The 21,331-nt window shown below is 41.2% G+C and overlaps 1 protein-coding gene across 1 annotated transcript in view; it reads right to left on the bottom strand.

Annotated features, from left to right (window-relative positions):
- LOC117534924 (receptor-type tyrosine-protein phosphatase N2-like) overlaps positions 1 to 21,331 on the bottom strand; it is a gene marked incomplete at its 3' end in the record, with an annotated part of 93,144 nt that overhangs the window by 29,249 nt on the left and 42,564 nt on the right. Inside the window, exons 4-9 of the mRNA XM_034199197.1 lie at positions 15,243 to 15,460; positions 10,226 to 10,646; positions 8,784 to 9,050; positions 6,824 to 6,864; positions 5,068 to 5,133; positions 4,095 to 4,354 (exon numbers count right to left, since the gene is read on the bottom strand). Of these exons, the coding sequence (XP_034055088.1) occupies positions 4,095 to 4,354; positions 5,068 to 5,133; positions 6,824 to 6,864; positions 8,784 to 9,050; positions 10,226 to 10,646; positions 15,243 to 15,460 (1,273 nt within the window). The remainder of the gene's footprint in view (positions 1 to 4,094; positions 4,355 to 5,067; positions 5,134 to 6,823; positions 6,865 to 8,783; positions 9,051 to 10,225; positions 10,647 to 15,242; positions 15,461 to 21,331) is intronic.

The following is a 21,331-nucleotide window of genomic DNA, read 5'->3' on the forward strand; positions in this document are numbered from 1 at the left end:
TACCCCCATAATACACTGTTATTAGACCCCATATTACACTGTTATTAGACCTATAATACACTGGTATTAGACCATAATACACTGGTATTAGACCCATATTTACACTGGTATTAGACCCATATTACACTGGTATTAGACCATATTACACTGGTATTAGACCCATATTACACTGGTATTAGACCCATATTACACTGGTATTAGACCTATAATACACTGGTATTAGACCCATAATACACTGGTATTAAACCCTATTACACTGGTATTAGACCCATGTTACACTGGTATTAGACCCATATTACACTGGTATTAGACCTATAATACACTGGTATTAGACCCATAATACACTGGTATTAGACCCATATTACACTGGTATTAGACCCATATTACACTGGTATTAGACCCATAATACACTGGTATTAGACCCATATTACACTGGTATTAGACCCATATTACACTGGTATTAGACCCATATTACACTGGTATTAGACCTATATTACACTGGTATTAGACCCATGTTACACTGGTATTAGACCCATATTACACTGGTATTAGACCCATATTACACTGGTATTAGACCCATAATACACTGGTATTAGACCTATATTACACTGGTATTAGACCCATGTTACACTGGTATTAGACCCATATTACACTGGTATTACACCCATATTACACTGGTATTAGACCCATATTACACTGGTATTAGACCCATAATACACTGGTATTAGACCCATGATACACTGGTATTAGACCCATATTACACTGGTATTAGACCCATATTACACTGGTATTAGACCCATATTACACTGGTATTAGACCCATGTTACACTGGTATTAGACCCATGTTACACTGGTATTAGACCCATATTACACTGGTATTAGACCCATATTACACTGGTATTAGACCTATATTACACTGGTATTAGACCCATATTACACTGGTATTAGACCCATATTACACTGGTATTAGACCCATATTACACTGGTATTAGACCCATAATACACTGGTATTAGACCCATAGTTACACTGGTATTAGACCCATGTTACACTGGTATTAGACCCATGTTACACTGGTATTAGACCCATATTACACTGGTATTAGACCCATAATACACTGGTATTAGACCCATGTTACACTGGTATTAGACCCATGTTACACTGGTATTAGACCCATGTTACACTGGTATTAGACCCATATTACACTGGTATTAGACCCATATTACACTGGTATTAGACCCATAATACACTGGTATTAGACCCATATTACACTGGTATTAGACCTATAATACACTGGTATTAGACCCATAATACACTGGTATTAGACCCATATTACACTGGTATTAGACCCATATTACACTGGTATTAGACCCATATTACACTGGTATTAGACCCATATTACACTGGTATTAGACCCATATTACACTGGTATTAGACCCATATTACACTGGTATTAGACCTATAATACACTGGTATTAGACCCATATTACACTGGTATTAGACCCATATTACACTGGTATTAGACCCATATTACACTGGTATTAGACCCATATTACACTGGTATTAGACCCATATTACACTGGTATTAGACCCATATTACACTGGTATTAGACCCATATTACACTGGTATTAGACCTATAATACACTGGTATTAGACCCATATTACACTGGTATTAGACCTATAATACACTGGTATTAGACCTATAATACACTGGTATTAAACCCATATTACACTGGTATTAGACCCATGTTACACTGGTATTAGACCCATATTACACTGGTATTAGACCTATAATACACTGGTATTAGACCCATAATACACTGGTATTAGACCCATATTACACTGGTATTAGACCCATATTACACTGGTATTAGACCCATGTTACACTGGTATTAGACCCATGTTACACTGGTATTAGACCCATGTTACACTGGTATTAGACCCATATTACACTGGTATTAGACCCATAATACACTGGTATTAGACCCATGTTACACTGGTATTAGACCCATGTTACACTGGTATTAGACCCATGTTACACTGGTATTAGACCCATATTACACTGGTATTAGACCCATATTACACTGGTATTAGACCCATATTACACTGGTATTAGACCCATGTTACACTGGTATTAGACCCATATTACACTGGTATTAGACCCATATTACACTGGTATTAGACCCACATTACACTGGTATTAGACCCACATTACACTGGTATTAGACCCACATTACACTGGTATTAGACCCACATTACACTGGTATTAGACCCATAATACACTGGTATTAGACCAATATTACACTGGTATTAGACCCATATTACACTGGTATTAGACCCATATTACACTGGTATTAGACCCATATTACACTGGTATTAGACCCATAATACACTGGTATTAGACCTATATTACACTGGTATTAGACCTATAATACACTGGTATTAGACCCATATTACACTGGTATTAGACCCATATTACACTGGTATTAGACCCATATTACACTGGTATTAGACCCATATTACACTGGTATTAGACCCATGATTAACACTGGTATTAGACCCATAATACACTGGTATTAGACCCATGTTACACTGGTATTAGAGCCCATATTACACTGGTATTAGACCTATAATACACTGGTATTAGACCCATATTACACTGGTATTAGGACCCATATTACACTGGTATTAGACCCATATTACACTGGTATTAGACCCATATTACACTGGTATTAGACCCATATTACACTGGTATTAGACCCATATTACACTGGTATTAGACCCATATTACACTGGTATTAGACCCATATTACACTGGTATTAGACCCATATTACACTGGTATTAGACCCATGTTACACTGGTATTAGACCATATTACACTGGTATTAGACCCATATTACACTGGTATTAGACCCATATTACACTGGTATTAGACCCATATTACACTGGTATTAGACCCATGTTACACTGGTATTAGACCCATATTACACTGGTATTAGACCCATGTTACACTGGTATTAGACCCATATTACACTGGTATTAGACCTATAATACACTGGTATTAGACCCATATTACACTGGTATTAGACCCATATTACACTGGTATTAGACCCATATTACACTGGTATTAGACCCATGTTACACTGGTATTAGACCCATATTACACTGGTATTAGACCCATATTACACTGGTATTAGACCCATATTACACTGGTATTAGACCCATATTACACTGGTATTAGACCCATATTACACAGGTATTAGACCCATGTTACACTGGTATTAGACCCATGTTACACTGGTATTAGACCCATGTTACACTGGTATTAGACCCATGTTACACTGGTATTAGACCCATGTTACACTGGTATTAGACCTATAATACACTGGTATTAGACCCATATTACACTGGTATTAGACCCATATTACACTGGTATTAGACCCATATTACACTGGTATTAGACCCATATTACACTGGTATTAGACCATATTACACTGGTATTAGACCCATATACACTGGTATTAGACCCATATTACACTGGTATTAGACCCATATTACACTGGTATTAGACCCATATTACACTGGTATTAGACCCATATTACACTGGTATTAGACCCATATTACACTGGTATTAGACCCATAATACACTGGTATTAGACCTATAATACACTGGTATTAGACCCATATTACACTGGTATTAGACCTATAATACACTGGTATTAGACCCATGTTACACTGGTATTAGACCTATAATACACTGGTATTAGACCCATATTACACTGGTATTAGACCCATATTACACTGGTATTAGACCCATGTTACACTGGTATTAGACCCATGTTACACTGGTATTAGACCCATGTTACACTGGTATTAGACCCATGTTACACTGGTATTAGACCCATGTTACACTGGTATTAGACCCATGTTACACTGGTATTAGACCCATGTTACACTGGTATTAGACCTATAATACACTGGTATTAGACCCATGTTACACTGGTATTAGACCCATGTTACACTGGTATTAGACCCATGTTACACGCATGTCAAACACATGTATAAATAAGATCATATAATCCTAATCCTACTCACTCTGATCCGGTGATGATGTATCCGAAGTGTCTGTCCTTCCCTCTGCTGGAGAACTCCTTCACCGCCACGTGGACCAGCTGAGTCTTCACCTTCACCTCCTTCATCTTCTGTGGTTCCTCCTCATGCTGCTGTTGTTGTTGTTGTTGTTGTGGTTTCTCCTGCAGGTGGAGAGCAGCAGGAAGTTGACCCAGCGTCGTTCGGCTCTGGACGTTTTCCTGTCCGACGGTTTTCCGGAGGGAAGCCGGCGCTCCGACGTTAACCTTTGGAAAAGATGGGAAGAAACACGTATTTTTATCCCCACAAAGAAGAAGCAAACACATCATCATCATCATCATCATCATCATCATCATCATCATCATCATCATCATCATCATCATCATCATCATCATCATCAAAGAAAACACAAGAAAGAAAGTCAGAAAAACACTAAGTATATTTACTCAAGTACTTTACTTAAGGACGAGATTTAAGGTGTGTTTGTTTTGTCATATCTACGGTAGAAGAGGGAGCTGCACGGTACGATGACATTCTTCAGCTCCACAGAACTGAACATTAAGGAACTATGCAAACAAACATATAAGATACGAACTAGCAGAGGAGGAACATTTCAGAATATGAGCTGACACACATTCAAATATTGTAAAAATAAATAAATATAAAAATAGCAAAAACAATGTTTAAAAAATGCATAAACATTTCAAAAAATAATTAAAAATAATTAAAATTGATAAGAAATTGTAAAATAAATTGCATAAAATTGTCCCAAAATGAAAGTGCATTATAAAACTAAATAAATAGATAAGATATAGAAGCAGAAGGGAAGAGTATTGGTGTATAAATATATGCATAATGATTGATCGATATAACAGCAGGATGTGTGGAAACAACATCGTGGCGGACAGAGTGAGCTTTGTGAAATGCCACGTGAATAAATATAATAATTTAAACTTTGCAAAATGAATACTTGTTATACCTGAGGAGCGTCGTTGAACGGCTCCATGTTGAGGTAGTCCAGCAGCTTGGAGAAGAACGCTGCGTGCTGTGGTAAACAAAAGGAGATTCAACAACAACAACAACACAGACTAACAGCACTTCTTGCAGCTTTCTGTGTATTTACAATGTTATGAATTGTCTTAATTAATTGCCTGTATGTAAAGCACCTTGAACTGTACTACTGTAACAACAATATAGGTTAACCTGTTATCGAGCTTCTACCACGTTACATTCTACACCACATGTGTCAAACTCGAGGCCCGGGGGCCAAATCAGGCCCGTAGTGGATTTAATTTCGGCCCGCAGGATAATTTCTAATTCCTATTAGATCTGGCCCGCCGGTATATTGCTCTCACACCTTCACTCCATCCTGAGGGTCTCCTCCGCTCAGAGCCTGAGCCCAAACATTGATGACCTTGCACCCAAGATGAGATGCCAAGTATCTGAGCTAGCATCACAGAGCAGCAACCTGAGTTTAATGGATGCTTCCTTCTGCACTTTCTCTCTCAGGACAACAGGGCATGTTTGGTTTTCTCTTTGAGGGGAATAGTTTTGTTGAAGCTGTTGTTGGCCTGTGGAGAAATGTACTCATAAGAAATAACTCTGGAAAAGCTGCAGATAGAGCCATGAGAAATGAATGCAGCTGATTATTTAATGTTTAATGTTGTTTTTATAGGCAATAATTTAAGCTTTGTTAGTTCCAGGTTTAATATGTGCAATAAGTTCATTTCAATAAGTTCTGTAATAAACATTGAACCAGTCCGGCCCTCCACTAGTACCCATTTTTTAACGTTGGCCCACTGTTTGAGTTTGACCCCCCTGCTTTAGACCCATTTGAAGGGGAAAATAGCAAGCATTCAATCATTGGTCCTAAAGAATATATAGCCATTAAAAGGATATTCTAGTACAGAAATCTGATTTATTTTGGTAAAGCATCAAACTAAACATGTTTTGGTACATGGGTCGTAGCAGGTTCTAGATAGATTTCAGGGCTAACGACATTTCCAGCCATTATATTTGCAGGTAATCCATTTCTTTTTACATCCTGGAGCAGAAAAGCTGATTTTCTCACCCTGGTTGAATTGATCGAGGTCTTATTGATGTATAACTATAAATTATTGGCGCTACCGCAGAGTTTCGGATATTAGATGGTTCAATTTCGGCTTGACGCTCGTGTCTTAGCTGACTAGTACCCATTTATTGATTTTTGACACCCCTGCTCTACATGATACACTTAATTAACTTAACTTTTATACCACATTGCATACTTTCTAAATTGTAAGCTGTATTTGTAATATTCTGTGCTTGCCCTTTATCTAAAAGTGTGTATTTTCTGCCCCTTTCTTTACTTTTGCTGTAAAATGTAGATCCCCTCCTCTGTGGGACTAATAAAGGAGTTCAGAGATGCATTAGGACACCATGCATTGCTTTTAAGACAGAGTTCATTAAGTGGTGAGGAATTATAATTAATGTTTCTATGTCTAAGTGCTGCTACAAGGTACAATCCTTCTTTCCTTCCAAATGATTAGAAACAATATAAATACATATATTCAATGCATTCTCAGTCGAATTAATATCTATTTTCATTCATAACACTTTAAAAGGAACATATTGGAGGTCGGTCAACTCAAGTGATGTTATGAGATGCTTTTAAACGTTGGCACAACTTTCTACTTCGACGTGGATAAAGTGTCTCTGAGAACCCAATTTAGTTTGCAGGGTATTTTTTAAATCACCTTGTCAACGGGCTCTTTGTCTGCGCCGGCTCTCTGTTGGCCTGGAAACAAAACACAGATTATGTGAGCAGATTGTGTGGAAACGTACGTGAGAAAAGAGTGGAAAGGAAGGACTCGAAAAAGACATTTGGCAGGAGTGAATGTGCATTTATAAACTCAGAGACTCTTGTATCTGTGGCACGAAAGCAACATTATTATTATCACCGCACTAAACCCTATTTAATTTTGAAACAAATATTGAGAATTGAGAGTATCTCTGGATTCATGCTATTTGTCCATAATGTGTATATAGGTTGATGCTACCTCAATCAAACGTTTCATTATCATAGTGACATCCCAGGTATTTCCAGCTTTCAAAATGTTTCGTTGTGGATGTTTGAGTTACCTATAGTACAAATAATATCACTTTCCAAATCTGTTTTTACGTTTTGTGGGAGATTTTGCGTCCAAAATGTTCATCTAGTGTAACTATCAGTGTATATACTGTAGGTGAGGTTGTCTTAAAACGATAGATACCAAACATTGACATGCTAAACATTTCTTAATGGGAGTAAGACAAATCAAAAGTATGCGAAAACGGCCAAATTAGCTCAGGACTCTAAAGGGTTAATGTGCATCATATTCTATTGACATGTATATAGACTTCTTGCACTATTTTGTATTTTAGTATTTTATTATATATGTTGCATTGTTAGAGGAGCTCAGGTCAGAAGAATTTCAGTTGCCATTTCTAAACTGCACAGCAGGAGTCGGCAACCTTTTTGATCTGAAGTGCCATTACAACAACAGAAATGTTATCAGCGTGCAGACGATCGTGAATTATCAACGGGGGGGGGGGGCGCCTCGCTGCGGGAAGCAGTGTGTGGACCTGTCAGCGCAACTTACATGATGCAGAATTTAACAAATGAGGTTAAATGGTTAACATAGGTTCAGGAGCAGGGCCACGCCCAAAACTCCGCCTCGAACCACGGCCACCCCTATTTATATCCGGCAAAACTTCCGGCCACTGCTCGTCTCCATCCTTTCAACCCACCCTCCCTCTCCCTTCTACAGTTCCCCTTCCGACTCACACCGAGCATGATGCCGAATTTAACAAACACATTTAAATAATTGGTTTAAACGGCATAATAATAAGGACGATCGTCCGTTCTGTGATTCTCCAGAACACAGATGGCCAGCCCGCCCCTGTAGCATGTTATTTAGATGAGAGATGAGCTGATCGCCACTGGGCTTTCAACTAGACACGCAAAAACTGTGGCATGTGTACAGCTCCTTATGGGTACTGCAATTTGTGAAGTGCTTTCCTCCGTGGGGAAGCGATCAGCACCACGGAGGAAAGCGGCAGAAAGTCGCCTGGAGTTAAAGAGAGCGGGGCTGCGTTGCGTGCATGGCTTCCTTCTGCAGGGACCGGGGAGACGCGCTCTGGCGGCGGTCTCGTTCAGGATCCGAAAATAACATTGTAATATTGTGCCCACTTATTCCTAGTGTGCCACTGGTTACGGTGCCGCGTGCCAGGGGTTGCCGACCCCTGCTGCACAACATGTAATGCTGCTCCGAAAACAAGTTAAACAATAATGAAATCAAGCTGTTTTCACTTGAAATCAGTACAAAATACTGCCAATAGAACAAGTGAACATTAGCTTGGTGAGCCTTCTTGAAATAAGAAGGGATATCTAGATCAATCAGATCTTGTAATTAGCAGGAAAACTCATTTGAACTATATTTTAGGATATGTTGCGTTACAATATAAGCCTCAAAAGTTGTCAGTTTTCTGATTCGTTGGTGATTTCCTAATAAATATGCGTTTCATCTGAGAAACAACTCAAAATGAGATGTTTTGACTGAACAAGATGATGCATGTCTAAAAACCTGATATCTCACTTCTGAAGTTAGTGTGTCTTATATCAGGAGGAGAGACACATTCTATAGATGTTAGACTCAGACTCTTTGAATGACTCACCTGGCTCTTTGGGTCTCGCTGTGTCTTCCTTTTTTAGATGTTCTTGTTTCCTGTCCTGGTTTTCTTTCAGCAGTGCCACCATGGGTCTGGACTCAGCAGGTTTTGATCCAGCATTTGATCCAGTTTCAGGACCAGGACGCCCCTCTTTCTCCTGGTTCAGAGCTCCAGCTATAACCCCCGCCAAATGGTCCAGATCTTTCCCCATCAGAGACTCAAAGTGAACACTGTGCCGCCCCAGCTGGTTCACCATGTTCTGGATGAATCGCTCTGGAAGGTGTAAATCACAATATAATAATACACTTTATTTATAGCACCTTTCATGCTTGACGCAGCCCAAAGTGCTGAACATAGTATGACAAAGAAATTACGGTAAAAGCTTACATTACATCTAGGGATGCACGATAATTATCGGTCCGATATTAGGAATTATGACGTCATCCCGATAAACCCGATACCAGTATTAATAGCCCCGATAATATACAATATATTGTTTGGGTAAAAAAAAAAAAAAAGATACTGCGGTGTGGATTGGGATGAGGGGCGCTTGTTTTTCACTCGGCTCCTCCCGTTTTGCCAGTACTGTGGTATTAGTGGTTTAGGAAGAGGGGAGTTTTTCACAAATCCAGTGCTCCCTAACTCGTGCCTGGCTGTGACGTAAATGGTGTGCGGCCGTGAAGCCAGGACAGTAAACAAAGATGTCGTCGGTGGTATGGGCGTTGGAGCTATGTGCAACTCAAGGCATATGCTCGAACCGGAGCTGCCTGGACGCTGCAATCATGTTGCGCACCGTGCTGAGTGTGCTGACTTTTCGTACAATGTCCCACTGTCTGGCTTCCTGCATAAAGTCAAGTGCTCGGCGCAGTTGTGGCGAAATGTCGCTCCTCTGTTTTCATTTAAACAGCTCCTTATATCCGTTAGCGCAGCTAGCTAGCACCAGATGCTAACAACAACAATGCACGTAAGGTCTCTCTCTCGCTCTCTCGGGCCACACACACACACACCCTCCCGGTCCTCCAGATGGCCAGTCGGTGCCTGCCGGTGAGCGTGGAAGTGTGGTCTGCCACAAGCGGGCAGCAGGAGCGGGGCTGTCAGCATCAGCTTGTAGACGGTATTTTAAACTCGATGCGCTCTGAAACTACGGGGCGGCCGAGGACAAAAAATACACATGCGTTAATCGCGTTAAAATAATTAGTGGCGTAAAAAAAAAATGGTGTTATCGGTATCGGTCTTGAGAAGCAGGAAGGTATCGGTTTCAAAAAACCAATATCGTGCATCCCTAATTACATCACATGTCACTTGTTAAGACGCTTTTATCCAAAGCAGAAGTTTATTGAGTACTTCTGCTTTCACCAGAGTATGTTTAAACACGAGTACTTCTACCTGAGTAAAGGATGTGTGTTCTTCTCTGTATTGAACGTCAGAGTGTGTGAAGCAGATCTTACCGTCGACGGCGCTGAGAGGCTCTTTGGCAGCCGGTGGATTAGAGCTGGCTTTGAACAGAAGTCTGTCTAGATTCGGCCTTTGGGATTTGGAGGTAAAAGCCACCTGAGATTCTGCTTGGTTGCTCGAAGCTGGACGGATGTAGTTGATGTAGTGGAGCTTTTCGTTCCCTTGCTGAGTGCTCGGTACCGCAGACAGCAGCCGCTCCAGATGACTCGCTAACAGTTTGTTCCTCCCTTGGTCCCGGTTAGCGTAAGATGGACTGAGCTTCGGGTGTTTTCCCTCCCCAGTGTGGGTGAAAACGTTGGTGATTGGAGGTTGTCCGGCTTCTTTCTGGTGGCTGAAGACAGTCGTTTCCTTCCAGCTGTGCTTCGGTTTGGAGCGGCTGGGCTCCAGGTCTCCTTCAGACTTCACATCTTCATTCTGCAACACAAAAATGCAAGTTATAGCACATTCATCGCTAAACCTCTGCTAGCCATGCTGCATTGGCATTCAAGATTCAATGCTTTCATTGTCATGTGTACATAGCTACAGTGTAGATATGTCAATGAAAATCTGAGGTCACAGACTTTTAGCCTTCCTAGCGCCGCGACTCTTGGCATGGCTGCTAGTCCACCACTTTAGTCAAGACTGAAATATCAATTTGGAATTGCGTCCCTTTTAAAAAAGGCATGTCTAACATCAATGACACCCAGACGATGATCGTAATGGAATCTCCTTATTTGTCCTCTAGCGCAGTGTTTTTCAAAGTGGCGGCCCCGACCCCCCGGGGGGCCGCCAGGGGGCACGCAAAGTTTGAGGGAAAGGGGATTTTTTTTTAAGTTACATTTTTATTTATTCTTTTAGATGTTATTAATAACTGCATATCTATCACTCTGTGTCCTTTGATGCCAATCTTTTAATATTTTGTATTTATTAATATTTTATTTTATGTTTTTGTTTTTAAATCACACGCCCTTCAAGCCAATCAGAATCGAGCTGCCTTCTGAGAGTGAAACTGAGCATCTGCTCAGCTTTTGGAGCAAGTGAGAGCGAGTGAATGTTTCGCTCTGCAGCCGGATGAGAGCACGGATGTAGCAAATATTGATGTTTATATATATGAATATAAATATGTTTATTGTTAATATTAGTGTTGAATATTATATATAATATTATTAAGGCATAAGTAGCTTTAAAAAATGCAAAAAATATATGTTGATTGTTCATATTACTGTTCAAGATTATATAATATTATAAAGACAGAAATCCCTTTTAAAATGCTTTTAAAATATGTTTACTGTTGATATTACGGTTTAATATTGTGTTAAGAATGTTTATAACAGAAGACACAAGGTTTTCACAACAACAAAAGTATTTAGAGTGCTTATTAGCATATTTGAGCATGCTAACCAGCTAAGCTAAGAGGGGGAACTCATTGCATTGTCCTTGTAAAGGCATTAGCATGCTCAAGTTAGCATTTCACTTTGCTATCCCTCAGAAGAGCATCAGAAAGCTGCTAGCATTAGCAACACCCGTTTCATTCATTTCTGTAAATCTTAAAACACATTTCTTTGATGGATTTCCAACCTAGTTTCAGATTTCTCTCATTTCCACCTCAGACGAGGTCAGCGTTGTTGTGACAGGCTTTAGTTTGAAAAGAGAAACAAGCCCGGGCTTTATAGACACCACAGGATATGAATAGTGGATTCTAGATCAAAGACAACTGCCCTTGACAATTGCATTATGGAAATCAGAGATGAGATAGTGTCACTCAAAAGAGTAATCTCATGCATTTCAACAACAAACTTTTAAAAGCATATCCTTTGCTGCTGTCAGAGAAGTAGCAGACCCTAACCCTGTCAGAGAAGAAGCAGACCCTAACCCTATCTCGAAAGATAGAAGCTACGATATCAGATTTAGTCGTTTCACCATTTGTATTTCTACATTAAAACTGGCACCAAAATGTGTGATTCTGTCCTCTCTTCTCGTCTGAATCATCTCCAGGTTTATTATCTGCACTAACACTAGCTATCTCCCCCGGTGCTATTTTCTGTCCTTCAAATGCATACAGAGAAAATGTCAGGCATACTGAGGGGCCAGAATAGCATTAGCACAGCGAGACGGGGGTGCGCCGCCATTCATGCTAACCATGTTTGCCTTTTTCCATCACGCTGCTCAACAAAGGCGCTCCACTCATCAATAAAGAAGGTCCTGAACTCTTCAACTCTGCATTATGGCTGCTCTGACACATCAGCAGGAAGCACAGAGCCTCACAGAAAACCCTACGTATGAGGACTGAATAATGTAAAGAGGTGATGGAGAGCTTTGTGTGAAAGGGTCTCTGCTCCGTGGGAGAGAGAGAGCGAGAAACAAAAGCAGTGAGAGGTGGAAGACATACTGACTCTCTTTCAAAGGGAAGAGGCCTTTGTGTTACTTAGGCGAGGAAAACATTGTTTGCTAGCTTTGACCTGAGCGCTACATCTCTGGAGATTACGTGAAGTTTTTTTAATTGTCACTTCTGTAATTTAATATGTTTAGATTACGTTTTTAAAATCACTGGATGTTATGCTTTCAAAAATAACGATAGGTGTTGTTTCTTATCGTTTCAACTCGCTTCCCATCGCATGGTGTCGTTTCCAATCGTGACGTTTTGAATCTTTTCCTATTGAATTGTTGTTTCGTTCCATTTCCTTTAGTTTTGCCTCGTAACGTATCATTTTGTATTGTTTCTGTTTCACACATCATATCGCTTTGTATCATATCGCTTACCCTAAATGTTTGAGCACCCTCTATGACAGTGGTTCCCAACCTGGGGGGCGCCAAAGATCGCAGGGGGGGCGCCAGGCCTCAGATGATTTGAGGCCAAATATCATATTTAGATTTTTTTTTTTTTACATATAATTGTAACGCAATACATGATTGTCACTAAAAGCCTTGTCTCTACATTACAATAACATATACAAAATAATTGACTAATTAATTTGAATACAAATTCAAGTTAGTATTAAAGGCATAAAAAGACAGAAATGTATAATTCTTTCTTTAATATAAATGTTTCTTCTGCCGTGAAGTGTCCAAACCGAGCTTGTCTGGATAAGCGCATGTTTAAAACACAGTCATTGTCCATGCCGGTTTCAGTTGGATTATTTGTCAGTTGCTCCGATCAGATCGGTCTCCTCCATTTAGATTATTTACGACTTTTGAATCCACAGAAACACATCGGCAAAATCCAGCTTCCTTTGAGCATGTGTTCTAAACAGTTTAATCCCTTTGTGAATTGTTTCCACTTCCGCCGTCCTTTAATTTCTTCACACAGCAGGAATCCAAATGAATGAATCCTGAGTCCAATAACCATCAAAGTCACTCTATAGTGCTCCTTGATTACGCTTTCATCCTCCTTTAACAACATACTTCACATTCATCCAGTTTGTGACAGTAGTTGTTGCATTTTTGAGACTTTGAAACTTTAATTACCGCTGTTGCCCCCCCCCCCCCTTGTGTGTGTGTGTGGGGGGGGGAGCAACTTCCAACAGGAGTCATTTGGGGGGGCTCTTGGGAAAAAAGGTTGGGAACCCCTGCTCTATGAGACGTCAAGCTACCCCACAGCACCCCCAAAATAAATCTCTGGCGCCGCCACTGAGCCTGACTATTTGTGTTGGGGGGGGCCCGACTTTTTTTTTCTCCAAAGGGGCTGACAGAAAAAGTTTGAGAACCACTGCACTAGTCACATCTATCCAATCCCCAGCACTGCCACCAGGTACACAGTGAGTGTTACCTGAGTGTGTGTTACATGAGTGTGTGTTACCTACTGAGTGAGTGTTACCTGAGTGAGTGTTACCTGAGTGAGTGTTACCTGAGTGAGTGTTACCTGAGTGAGTGTTACCTGAGTGTGTGTTACCTGAGTGTGTGTTACCTGAGTGTGTGTTACCTGAGTGTGTGAGTGTTACCTGAGTGAGTGTTACCTGAGTGAGTGTTACCTGAGTGTGTGTTACCTGAGTGAGTGTTACCTGAGTGTGTGAGTGTTACCTGAGTGTGTGAGTGTTACCTGAGTGTGTGTTACCTGAGTGAGTGTTACCTGAGTGAGTGTTACCTGAGTGTGTGTTACCTGAGTGAGTGTTACCTGAGTGTGTGTTACCTGAGTGAGTGTTACCTGAGTGTGTGTTACCTGAGTGTGTGTTACCTACTGAGTGAGTGTTACCTGAGTGTGTGAGTGTTACCTGAGTGTGTGTTACCTGAGTGTGTGTTACCTGAGTGTGTGAGTGTTACCTGAGTGTGTGTTACCTGAGTGTGTGTTACCTACTGAGTGAGTGTTACCTGAGTGTGTGAGTGTTACCTGAGTGTGTGAGTGTTACCTGAGTGTGTGTTACCTGAGTGTGTGTTACCTGAGTGTGTGTTACCTGAGTGTGTGTTACCTGAGTGTGTGAGTGTTACCTGAGTGTGTGTTACCTGAGAGTGTGTTACCTGCTGAGTGTGTGTTACCTGAGTGTGAGTGTTACCTGAGTGAGTGTTACCTGAGTGAGTGTTACCTGAGTGTGTGTTACCTGAGTGAGTGTTACCTGAGTGTGTGTTACCTGAGTGAGTGTTACCTGAGTGTGTGTTACCTGAGTGAGTGTTACCTGAATGACTGAGTGTGTGTTACCTGAGTGAGTGTTACCTGAGTGAGTGTTACCTGAGTGAGTGTTACCTGAGTGAGTGTTACCTGAGTGAGTGTTACCTGAGTGAGTGTTACCTGAGTGAGTGTTACCTGAGTGAGTGTTACCTGAGTGAGTGTTACCTGAGTGACTGAGTGAGTGTTACCTGAGTGAGTGTTACCTGAGTGAGTGTTACCTGAGTGAGTGTTACCTGAGTGAGTGTTACCTGAGTGAGTGTTACCTGAGTGAGTGTTACCTGAGTGTGTGTTACCTGAGAGTGTGTTACCTGCTGAGTGTGTGTTACCTGAGTGAGTGTTACCTGAGTGAGTGTTACCTGAGTGAGTGTTACCTGAGTGAGTGTTACCTGAGTGAGTGTTACCTGAGTGAGTGTTACCTGAGTGTGTGTTACCTGAACGTTGGCTCGTTGACTTCCTGTCTGTCCCTCAGGCAGGAAACCCAGTCCGCTCAGATACTGCTTCATGCTTCTGCTCAGCTTCAGGTCTCTGGACCCACTGAAGGCGTTCAGAGGACTCTGAGCTGAGGTCTGATGGCGAAGAGGAACCGTTCTCAGTTTGGAAAGCTCTCGAGAAATCACCTGCTGGGTGAGGTCGTCCTGCCATGTCAGACCTGGACACACACAAAGGGGTTTTAGATGCTTTGTTAAGGAGTGAGCTGCAGCTTCTCTGATGTTCAGAGTCAGTGATCCATTGATTGTGTCATTTTTTGTTTCAAGACATATAAGCAGTACAATGACTACTGTTAGAAATTAAAATCAATGTTGGTATGGCGTAATTTGAATTAAATACACTATTTAATTTAAATCAGTTTTATTCTGAAAAACCTGAAGTTCACTAACTATTAACTTAATACTTTTATTCTGAAAATTCTTCACTTCCGGTTAGCATTAGCATGTGGCGAAATGCTACGTTTTCAAACCGTGAATCGAAGGTGAAATGACATGTGATGTTGTACACTGAGCACACTGGGATTAGCACTCATTTATTGCCGCTGAATAACGTTTATTAGGGAATGTTCAAATAACCACAGACACCAGAATGATGTGTCTGTGGTTGAATTGGAAATGGGGGACCCTGATGTAAACAAGACGAAAGTCTTTCTCTGGTCTGCATCCCCTTAACAATTGTATGTTTTGAGCTGTACTGTACTGTACCCAATATACAAGCTGTTAATAAACTTTTCAATCAATCAATCAATCAATCAATCAATGTAATTTAGCAACAGAAAAAGGCAGGAATTGCATTGGACCCGCCCCCCGACCAATAGGAGAAGACCTCAGATGACAACAGGAAGAGCAAGCCAAGGATTGACCTCTTCTACCTGCTGACCTGGGCTGACCGGTCGGATGAGGAGAGCGCCTCCACTCGCACATTTCATTTTGTACACCCCCGCATCTTTTGTGTAATTAAATGCTGTTAACTTTTATAAGCTTCCCTTGACTCTTTTCAGTCTCTCCTGCCTTCAGGGTTCTAGAATACACTAACACTACTTATTTTTAGCCTCATGCTGAAGGATCAGTAGTAAAAGTACTCATTATTATCAGTGTTAAGGTACCTCAGACTGATTCTGATCCAACTAGCAGTATTTTCTTTGGTCGAGTTGACGTAAAAAATACATTCCTAAATTAGGAAGGAAGAGTCTTCTGGGTATTTGTTTATAGAGAAATCAATTGGATAGATATTCGGCTAGTAGGAAACACATTCTGTACACAATATACTCATATCTCTTTAAAATACTGCATGCTCTAACAGAGTAATGTCAATGCAAATGTTAAATGAATCTTTCCTCAATACAAAAATATTTATAATTCAGTATTGACTATCAACAGCTGTCTGTCGGTAAGAAGAATATATAGTATAGTCAAAAAAAGGTTTTCTCTATGTTGGAAATATTGTTAGAAACTGCATTTAAAGACACACTTTAAGAAAGCCAAGACATGTACACACACACGTACACACATACATGTACACACACACATGTACTCACACACATGTACTTACACACACACACATGTACTTACACACACACACATGTACACACATACATACCATGTATACATCACTTCAGGGGACATTACATTGACTTACATGCATTCCCTGGAGACTTATCCTAACCTTAACCAACACATGCCTAACCCTAAACCTTACCAAGTCTTCACCCTAGAATTAATGATCCCCCTCATGGGGACCTCCATTTTGTCCCCATAAGGGAGGCGAGTCCCCACACGTGACTGTGTAAACAGATTTAGGTCCCCACTGGTATAGTAATGCTAGGCCACACACACACACACACACACACACACACACACACACACACACACACACACACCACACACACACACACACACACACACACACATCACACACACACACACACACCACACACACACACACACACACACACACACACACACACACACACACACACACAACACACCACACACACACACACACACACACACACACACACACACACACACACACACACACACACACACACACACACACACACACACACACACCACACACACACACACACACACACACACACACACACACACACACACACACACACACACAGTCAACAAGCCCAGGGAGAGTCACACACATGCCTTGCCAACATGTCTGCTAATTGCCAGTATCTGGGCTGCAGAACTGCTGGAAACCGCTGCAGGACCAGATGGAGCTACCCGAGCAAAAGAAATGAAATAAAAACAGATCCCAAAACATGGCCACATTCCCGGGGAGCCGAGAGCCAACAGACAGCATTCCATAGAAATATAGAAATACCACGGATATCACGCTGATGACTCCATCTCTGTGCAGAAGCATGCTTTAATGAGACATGTAGACTACTAGCTCTACGGAAACAATGCTGCTCTTCACCTTCAGTAAAGAGAACTTCCACACCACCACTACGTGCAAATAAATAACATCATTACACAAAATAGTTATTATTAATAATGTTCTATAATAACGTGCAATTACGTATCTGCCACTCGGTTTTACTACTAAATACTGTTAATATTTACATGAATTATGTGACCGTCTGTGTTTCCGTAGTTATTTAACTGCTCTTTTTACTGCACTGTTAACGTTATATTATCATGCTGCTGTGTTTGTTCAACCCAGTCTCCCGGCATTTCGTGTTATAGTTACGAAATTGCCGTGAGACTGGGTTGGTTTATTGTATTTTTGTAACTAAGTCCTATCTTATCTTATCTTAATGATGTGGACACGTTCAACAGCAATGCATGAACACAAAGCTGCAGAATGTCTTCATTAGCCGGCTTTCTCACACAGAGTTTTTGGGGTTTATTCTCATAGATATTCATAAGAGGATCTGAATGCCTCCGGTCGTTTCTTGGCAGCGCTGATCAGCGTATGTTTCCATCCATTCGAGGAACAATGACACTTAACTACCCATGGTTTAACAGATGTGCTGTTATATATCAGTGATAACCATCCCACTTCGTTACTGTACTTCAGTACATTCTTCTGGTATCAGTACTTTACTCCACAACGACTTTTAACTTTGACTTCTTACATTTTGAACCCAAATACCTGTACTTTCTACTTCTTACATGTTGAACACAAATACCTGTACTTTCTACTTCTTACATGTTGAACACAAATACCTGTACTTTCTACTTCTTACATGTTGAACTCAAATACCTGTACTTTCTACTTCTTACATGTTGAACACAAATACCTGTACTTTCTACTTCTTACATGTTGAACACAAATACCTGTACTTTCTACTTCTCACATGTTGAACACAAATACCTGTACTTTCTACTTCTTACATTACATTACATTACATTGCATTTAGCTGACGCTTTTGTCCAAAGCGACTTACAATAAGTACATTCGACCAGGAAGACACAACCTTGAAGAAAACAGAATCATATAAGTACATCAGGTTTCATAGAGCCAAACATTTCAAGTGCTACTCAACTGGCTTTAGATAAGCCAGTCCTTTATTAGTATATAAGTGCTTCGTTAATCGTTCTAACGCTCGAAGTGGAGTCGAAAGAGATGAGTTTTCAGTTTGCGCCGGAAGATGTGCAAGCTATCTGCCGTCCTGATGTCAATGGGGAGCTCATTCCACCATCTTGGAGCCAGGATAGCAAACCCACGTGTTTTCGCCGATGGGAACTTGGGGTCCCCCTCGCAGCGAGGGCGCAACGAGTCGTTTGGCTGATGCAGAGCGTAGTGCACGCGCTGGGGTGTACGGTTTAACCATGTCCTGGATGTAGGAAGGGCCAGATCCATTCACAGCATGGTAAGCAAGTACCAGTGTCTTGAAGTGGATTCTAGCAGTTACCGGAAGCCAGTGAAGGGAGCGGAGGAGCGGAGTGGTGTGGGAGAATTTAGGAAGGTTGAAGACCAGACGAGCCGCTGCATTCTGGGTGAGCTGCAGAGGTCGGATGGCACATGCAGGTAGACCAGCCAGGAGGGAGTTTGCAGTAGTCTAGGCGTGAGATGACGAGAGCCTGGACCAGAACCTGAGTCGCTTTCTGAGTCAGCTGGGGACGTATCTTCCTGATGTTGTAAAGCGTGTATCTGCAGCAGCGGGTTGTAGCAGCGATGTTTGCAGTGAAGGACAGGTTGTTATCTAGGGTCACACCCAGATTCCTTGCAGTCTGAGTCGGGGAAACAACTGAGGTGCCGATGTTGATTGTCAGGTCAAGAGTTGGACAATCTTTTCCCGGGAGGAAGAGCAGCTCAGTCTTGTCAAGGTTGAGCTTGAGGTGGTGAGCAGACATCCACTGAGAGATGTCAGCTAGACAAGCAGAGATGCGTGCGACGACCTGGGTCTCTGAGCGGGGAAAGGACAGAATTAATTGGGTGTCGTCAGCGTAGCAGTGGTAAGAAAAACCATGCGGGCTAATGACTGATCCGAGCGAGTTTGTGTACAAGGAGAAGAGGAGGGGACCAAGAACAGAGCCCTGAGGGACCCCCGTAGTTAATTGACAAGGGTCGGACTCAGACCCTCTCCAAGTCACCCTGTAGGTGCGGTCTTTCAGGTATGAGGTGAGGAGGGAAAGTGCAGAGCCTGAAACTCCAAGTTTTTGGAGAGTGCGAAGGAGGATCTGATGATTCACCGTGTCGAATGCAGCAGACAGGTCCAACAGGATGATGACAGAGGAGAGGGATGCAGTTTGGCAGTGTGCAGTTCCTCCGTGACAGCAATGAGAAGCAGTTTCTGTGGAGTGACCTGCCTTGAAACCAGACTGGTGCGGATCCAGAAGGTTGTTCTGATTGAGATAACAGGAGAGTTGTTTAAAGACAGCGCGTTCAAGTGATTTAGGACAGGAACGGGAGGAGAGAGACAGGCCTGTAGTTTATAACATCAGATGGGTTGAGAGTGGGTTTCTTTAGGAGAGGGTTTACTCTTGCCTCCTTGAGACTGTTTGGAAAGTGACCAGAAGTTAGAGAAGTGTTGATGAAATGGGTGAGAAACGGTAGAATATCAGGAGCGATAGTCTGAAGGAGGTTTGAAGGGATAGGGTCCAGAGGAAAAGTGGTAGGGCGGGCAGAGGTAATGAGGGTAAGAACCTCACTCTTACATGTTGAACTCAAATACCTGTACTTTCTACTTCTTACATGTTGAACTCAAATACCTGTACTTTCTACTCTCTTACATGTTGAACTCAAATACCTGTACTTTCTACTTCTTACATGTTGAACTCAAATACCTGTACTTCTACTTCTTACATGTTGAAACTCAAATACCTGTACTTTCTACTTCTTACATGTTGAAACTCAAATACCTGTACTTTTCTACTTCTTACACTTTGAACCCAAATACCTGTACTTTCTACTTCTTACATGTTGAACTCAAATACCTGTACTTTCTACTTCTTACATGTTGAACTCAATACCTGTACTTTCTACTTCTTACATGTTGAACTCAAATACCTGTACTTTCTACTTCTTACATGTTGAACTCAAATACCTGTACTTTCTACTTCTCACATGTTGAACTCAAATACCTGTACTTTCTACTTCTTACATGTTGAACTCAAATACCTGTACTTTCTACTTCTTACATGTTGAACTCAAATACCTGTACTTTCTACTTCTTACATGTTGAACTCAAATACCTGTACTTTCTACTTCTTACATGTTGAACTCAAATACCTGTACTTTCTACTTCTTACATGTTGAACCCAAATACCTGTACTTTCTACTTCTTACATGTTGAACCCAATACCTGTACTTTCTACTTCTTACACTTTGAACCCAAATACCTGTACTTTCTACTTCTCACATGTTGAACTCAAATACCTGTACTTTCTACTTCTTACACTTTGAACCCAAATACCTGTACTTTCTACTTCTTACATGTTGAACCCAAATACCTGTACTTTCTACTTCTTACATGTTGAACTCAAATACCTGTACTTTCTACTTCTTACATGTTGAACTCAAATACCTGTACTTTCTACTTCTCACATGTTGAACTCAAATACCT

Source organism: Gymnodraco acuticeps, unplaced genomic scaffold (assembly GCF_902827175.1).
Source record: "Gymnodraco acuticeps unplaced genomic scaffold, fGymAcu1.1, whole genome shotgun sequence".
In the NCBI taxonomy this organism is placed as follows: Eukaryota; Metazoa; Chordata; class Actinopteri; order Perciformes; family Bathydraconidae; genus Gymnodraco; species Gymnodraco acuticeps.